This window comes from Phalaenopsis equestris, unplaced genomic scaffold (assembly GCF_001263595.1).
Source record: "Phalaenopsis equestris unplaced genomic scaffold, ASM126359v1 Scaffold210506, whole genome shotgun sequence".
In the NCBI taxonomy this organism is placed as follows: Eukaryota; Viridiplantae; Streptophyta; class Magnoliopsida; order Asparagales; family Orchidaceae; genus Phalaenopsis; species Phalaenopsis equestris.
In genome coordinates this window covers 210,604-217,879 of record NW_018229588.1, presented here as the reverse complement: position 1 = coordinate 217,879, position 7,276 = coordinate 210,604, and the positions used below count along the sequence as shown (strand labels likewise).

The 7,276-nt window shown below is 31.0% G+C and overlaps 1 protein-coding gene across 1 annotated transcript in view; it reads left to right on the top strand.

Annotated features, from left to right (window-relative positions):
• The first annotated feature begins 374 nt into the window (after positions 1-374).
• The window catches only part of LOC110036756 (serpin-Z1C-like), a 32,407-nt gene continuing 25,505 nt past the window's right edge, over positions 375-7,276 (top strand). Inside the window, exon 1 of the mRNA XM_020741284.1 lies at positions 375-896. Coding sequence (XP_020596943.1) covers positions 543-896 — 354 coding nt within the window. The 5' untranslated portion in view covers positions 375-542. The remainder of the gene's footprint in view (positions 897-7,276) is intronic.

Below are 7,276 nucleotides of genomic sequence, written 5' to 3'. Positions count from 1 at the left end.
TCTGTTTCTAGCTTAGCCTTTCCATTTCTGACCCTTCTCTCTTTTATTGTAATGACTTTTTTGGGGGCTTTTCCCCACTTTTATTTAACATGTAGGGAGCCATGAGCTTGCTCTTTCTTAAATAAAATAAAATAAAATAAAATAAAATAATATATATATATATATATATATATATATATATATATATCATGTTATTTATGTATGAAAATGTTATTTATGTATGAAATGATTTATTTTATATTTCAAAAATTTAAAGGTTGATCTTTTTTTGTCATAAAAGATTTGAGTAGAAAAAAGAAAATAACAAAATTATAAGTGATAGATATGTAAATTCATGGGAATTGGGTGAATTATACTGAGCAGAACTTTTGATACTTCTTAAAAAAGAGCAGGGCTTTTATATCTCGCCATCATTTCTGTCTCCACCGATGCCATTCTTCCAAATTAGATCTCTTCTTTTTTCGCTATCCAGCACTGAAGCTCCATAGACAGTTCCTCGGGTCCTTAAGTCATCATCGCCTTTGAAAACAACTGCCAGCAAAATGGACCCGTTACTTAAAATAGCCGAGTTGAAGGGGATTCCGGCGGCGGTTGAAGGCTCCAATTTCATCTTCTCGCCGCTCTCTCTCCGCGCAGCTCTGAGCCTTACTGCTGCAGGTGCTAAGGGAGAGACGCTGCAGCAGCTGCTGTCCTTCTTCGGCTCACCCACCGTTGACCATCTCCACTCTGCTTCTTCTACTCTCATTGAAGCCGTACGTGGCGGTGACAATGAGCTGCTGCTTTCGTTTGTGAACGGGGTGTGGGTTGACCGCTCTTTGACGGTCAACCCCTCGTTCATGAGGATCGCCGATTCCATCTATAATGCAGCTGCCGATTCCGTTGACTTCATCCACCAGGTAGCCCGCCTTCTTTTTTCCTTTCTGAATCAATTTAATTTGAGCTTAACTTAATGCTATATCCTTTTCTTTAGTAAAATTTATAATGTTAAACTCCCAGACATAGATCTTCTGTACTTTATCCATTGATTTTGATACAAATTCAAGTAGAGCCAATGGAAAAAAAAATTCAACAATTTACGGAGTAGGAAAAACCCCTTCGATCAAATGGCCAATGAGCTGTCTTATAAAAAGGATCTGCCTCACTGTGGACCTATGCATGAGCCAAGAAGATAATATCATGTTTTTAAGGTGAAGTTGGACATCCTTGATTTTGAAGGAAGGCTGAATCCCAATGACTGCATTCGTTAGATGCATACGTAGAAGCGGCTCTTCAGGTATGAAGTGTCACTTGATTACGGTAACTTGCTTGTAGCTATTAAGTTACAGAAAATAACTTATGGAAAATTTTGATGTCGTTGAGCATGAAGCACATATAATTGTAAGATTCTTTGGGATTTGTGTTTAGCTATTACATGTGTAGTTCTTTTTCAGTAATATTGGATGCTCTATAATGTAAAGTTTGCTGTGAAGATAGAATGACAATAGCATATTCCTAGGTATAATTCAACCAGATCTCAAAAAAGGGAGGATGTTCTTATTTGCGAAACTATAGTTTGCAGACCTAACCTCTCTAACTAGAAATGAGAGACCAATATCAGCAATTGCATGAACAATTTATCATCTAACCCAAAAAGTAAAAAACATTGGAGTTCTTGAAATTCCATGGGCTGTATCACATCCTATTTTGTTGTCCTAATCAACAAGTGATCACATTTGTTGAAGAGTCCAAGATGTGGAATTGGGACCATTTTTTGGAAAGAGATCAACAGGTAGATGATATTGAAGGGATCTTCGCATGGCTTACAGCGTGTTAAATCCATCTGTTGATGAAGGATTGAATTGTTAGTGGCACAATGTTTTTCACACCTGATGCACCATACAATGGAAGGCTTACAACCTCATTATTGATGGAGTTAGCTATAAGAATCTTATGTCCACCTACATAGTGAAGAATATGTCGCTAATGCAAGAATATCTAAGGCCTTACAAGCTTCTTGGCTGTGAAAAGGAAAAAAAGATAAAGTTAAAGAAGTGATATTTGCTTAATTTCTTTATTGATAAGCACACAAAGAAATTTACCTCGATATTCTCTTGATGGATGTTGGTCAACTATTGTTGAGAAATCTATTGTTATATGATTGACATACAATCCATGATGGGTACAATAACACATATTTGTTAGAATTAGAAAGTGAGCGAATTATGTTGTTGTCACAAAAAGAGGAAGTCATTGAGGCACTTAGTGAGGACATACCGGTGTCCAAGTCAACTTCATATGAGCTTTGAGGAAGGCAAATATGTTATATATTTTTCTTGAATAATTTGAAGACGTCATGTGGATATCTAAAGAAATAGCCAAATCTAAAATGTTATTAGGATGTTCTGCATATTCAGAATGCTCATTGGCATCCCTCCAATACATTATGATTAAAATATTATCAGTTTCATTACCAAGATTATCATTATACATCACCTTGCATGCACATATGGACTATGACTAGGTGCTAAATTTATTAATGAGGGTTATTTTGGGAGAGTAGTAGTCCGTATGTTGTTCTTAAATTGCTTAATCCTAAATTGTGTGATACATAGCAAATGCGCATTGGCAATTAGGCCATTAACAAAATGAAAATTGAATATCATTGTCCCATTCCATGATTGATTGATTTATTCGATAAGCTTAATAGCCCATCAATCTTCTTAAAATTTACTTCTGTAATGGCTATCACCAAATTTGCAAGTAGCCCGATGATGTGGAATATGTTTAATATTAGTGATGGTTGGTTGTATGAAATGTTGGACATATCGTTTGAGGTCTTTTGTGGCTCAAGAATGTTTATGTAGTTTATGAATGAAAATCTTTCTATCTTATATGCATAACTGTGATGATGAATTGTGATGACATCCTAATATGTACACTTTGGACAAGCATTTAGAAAATAATCATTTATGATTTTGGAAATCGGACCAATCATTGAACAAGAAGGAAGAGTTTAAGTTTTAGAGGTTCAACCAGAGTTGAATTTAACGTTGAATTAGATGATGTAATAAATATGAAATTTATTTAAATATTATGTAAATGACGTAATAATGATTCAAATATATGGTAAAAATAAAAGTAATTATTTCATGAAATATATTATATACACAAGAAATATCTTCTATAATTTAAAGTTTAAATATCTTCTAATTCTAATGTACTTTCAATTTATGTCTTATAATTTTAACTTTGATTGAAGGCGAAGGGGCGAATTGTGTATGTGATATTGAGAAATAATAGAGAGCTATGGTTTCTTCATTTTTTTTAAGCTTTTAATATCTTATTTACTTAATTTATTTAGTTCAACATTAAATTTTAACAACTCAATAACAAAATAATAACAATTTAATTATTATAATGAAAACAAATCAATTGAATGAAATTGTGACAAATAAATTCACTAGTTTTAACCAATTTTGATCTACACTATGATAGAGTAGCTTTAATTAATCGATCTGTTCTTATTAGTATGCAAATATGGAATATAGAAAATGTGCATCGGAACAAACCAGTATCACCCAATCTAGCATTTATCATATTTAAATATGGAATACATATTTAGTTCATTATTTCTTTTTCCCAATCTTGCCATTCTTTGTCATCCTTGAAGTTATTTATGCGGCCATGCAATTAAATACTTAAATCACATATTAATTTATTTTCTTGGACTTCACATTTTGCATTATTGAATTATCATGATTTCAACATTTATAGCTTCTCTTCAATCTATAAAGGCTTTAGGAATCTAATTTAATAGCTCATCATATACATAGTTTAATTGATACTTATATGCATATGAGTACATACTAAATAATTAAATGACACGACTCATAATTTTGATATTATTAAACCACTAATGAGTCACATATAAGACACAAGCTCAAGATGTCAGTAATCTCCTTCTAATTAATTATATTAAATTGATGTTTCTATAATTGTAAACTAATGACAATATGTAGCTCTATGCTCTTCTATCTCCAAATTTAAACACATGCATATACCTAGCATTGATTGTGATATACACCCGCTTTAAAATAATCAAAAGGCTTCACTATAAATTTTAGGTCGATTTAACCACCAAAGACCTTCTCCATTGAATACACTTATTCTAAATAAAGATTTTCTTTGGAAAATTTAATCAACAAAATAAATCATGCATCATAGAAGATCTAAATCGATCTCAAAAATCCAAAAAAAGGTTTGTAATTTACGTCACCAATTATTGATGATTATATTTTAAAAAAATAAAGAATTAATATAATGCCAAATTTAAAATTTTAAATCATGAAATAATCAAATCATGGTAAAAATTGTTGGGTGCTTATTTTAATCATTTGTCATGAAAACATTATGGGGAAATTGAACACAATTCTATGAATTAACTAATCATACATATAAAAATGTTTGACAACACATTATTCAACAAAATCAAATCACGATGCTTACTCAAAGAAAATTTGTATTCACAGAAATATGTAGAAAAACTTGAAATTCTATATAATTCTTTGTTCGCATAACATTAAGATAAAAAACCATATGATGAAATCCAAAGTGTAATGTTTAAGTTAATCTTTACTTACCATATTTCCAATTAGCATAATGAAAGTTTTTATGCAGTTTTGACTATAAGCTAGTAGAGATTTCTCATTAGGTATGAATAAGATCAAATCAATAAGGTGTGCAACTTTTGCTCCCAAACTAAATTTTAAATAATGTTATGTTATGCTCTCTATAATAACCTAACGAAGTTAAATACAAGTGAAAACAAAAAAATAATACATTTATAAGAGATTTGAATCATTTAAGAAAAGTGTGTATGCTACTAGATTAGAGCGCAAATTATTATGAACTTAAAAGTTAAAGAGTTTCCAAGTTGAATAAATAATAGCTTTTTTTAAGCAAAACAAAAATTATAATTTATGAAATCAACATCATGCTAAAGATGAATATGCCTAAAAGAATGTGTTCATAAAAATTTCAAAATTAAATACTCAAAAAACCCTAAATAACAAATTTATATATCCTAACTATTATATTATTAAATGCATAGTTTGGATTAGCTAAACATATATGAGAAGAAAACTCAAGGACAATTAAATAAGAGACAATTAAATAAGACATGAAAATGATTAGAATTATATTAATATTTTTACTTCATACCAAGCTTTCCAAATATCAATTTAGATTGTGCGCATTTGATACAACAACAACAAGCCTTTATCCCACTAAGTGGGGTCGGCTACATGAGTCATTTTTCTCCATTTTGTCCTATCGAGTGTTATATTGTCATTTAATTCTAATAGATTAAGACCATTTTTTTATATAATTTGCCTAAGTCTTTTTAGGTCTACCTCTACCTTTCTTAAAGATAACGACTTTATACATGCTTAAAATACATGCTTAAAAATACAAGCATTTAATACTGCTGCTAAAAGATTTAATTTCTCAGTAACGACACCAAAAATTTAACAAAGATTATAGATTCGATAAAGATGTATATAAAATGTTCAATAATGGTAAAGTCACACTTATCAACGCAAGTATACGTATCACTCAAGTAATATAGGGCTCTAATTGAGTCATAGATATCGATCCCACAGGGAGTAATATTAGAACTACGAACTAAGATTTTAGAAAAACAATACTTAATCGCAACAATGAAATTCAAATTGCTTATCTGTTACTAATAGACAATTGAAATAAATATGAATTTTAATAACTCTTAAATAACTAATTATACTAATAAAGTTTTTAATGTGATATTCAATATATAAGAAAACATCATTCTCCTTGTTAAGAAATTATAGTGAATGGATAAAGTGAATCAGTTCAAATTGTATTGTGCCAAATAGGAGCATATATATTATTCACCCTTTGGTCCAGACATAAAGAACATTGGCTAATCCTACGCTTGTTTACTGAATCTGCGACTAGACTGGGAGGATACCGGCTCTCACTTTGGAGCTCCTCTCGCCTGAGGGCTAACATCTATACTTCAACACCCAAACGATATGACCGAATTGGGGATTTTAGTATGTCACTCTAAAATCTCTAATTCTACGTCCGATAATTTTATTTCCCTATTTATTTGCACCCAACTTTCAAGAGCTTTGACTTACCTGAATCTTGGATATAATCTTCACTTTAGCTGTAAAACTCAATATGTTTTAACAAATCAATTGACCAGATTGAAAGTAAATTAAAATCAAAGTGAAAAGATCATCACAACTTTTTTAACATTTTCATGGCTCAACCAATTCAAATCACCATTTAACGAATCTCAAGACAAGGGTAAGACAGAGAAAACTACTCAAAACTCATGAAGAAGACACAACAAAACTTAGAATTCATATATAAAAGCGAAGTCATACAAACTACCACAAGTTAATAATACTTATCTCTAATTCCTCCCTAAGTAAACTCCTCGAAGTTCCTCTGAATCTCTTCCTTTCTTTACAACACATAGAATTCCTCTTCGAAGCGGCAAGGAGGAAGAAATCTCTCACTTTCCCTCCACTCTTACAATCTCTCGAAGAATTCCTCACTATGAGACACACTACTGGAACCTCTCTAACCTCTAAGATCTCTAACTCTTGAGCCTCTTCCCTAGCACCTCTTCTATTTTTAGCTAAAGTCTTCTCTTTAAAGAGGTTGTCAAAGAGTTGCCAAAGCACCCCAAAAAAAATCGTCCACATTCAATGCATTTTTGGACATAATCGCGGATCTCGCCGTCGGCGGCCTCGAGTGTGGCGTCGGCGGGCTTTCTAAATCATTTAATTTGGAGTCTCGTGAATTTCTAAATCATTTAATTTGGAGTTTCTAATCAGTTCAATTCTTCACATTTTGGTCATTTTCGCTCTTTTTTGCTTTTTTTTATTCCAATGACCGTAATTCATCATTCCTGCAACAAAACATCAAAAATATTTTTCTTTAAAGTGCAATATCATAAAAAAATAACGTAAAATAGGTATAAAAATCTTAACATATTTTTCTTTGGTCAAAATCCCCAAACTTAACTATTAATTGTCTTCAAGTAATTTTAGTACTATATAAAAGTTATGATCTATTGTAGTAAAATTTTAATTCAGAAATACTATAAGTTTGATTTAAATAAATATCATAGTGAGATTTTCAAAAAAAATTCAAGTAATTAAATTAACTCTGTAGTTACAAGATTATTTAGTCATCAAGTTTAAGAGTTCTAGTTTTCTATTCATTTCAAGAATGACTATATGTT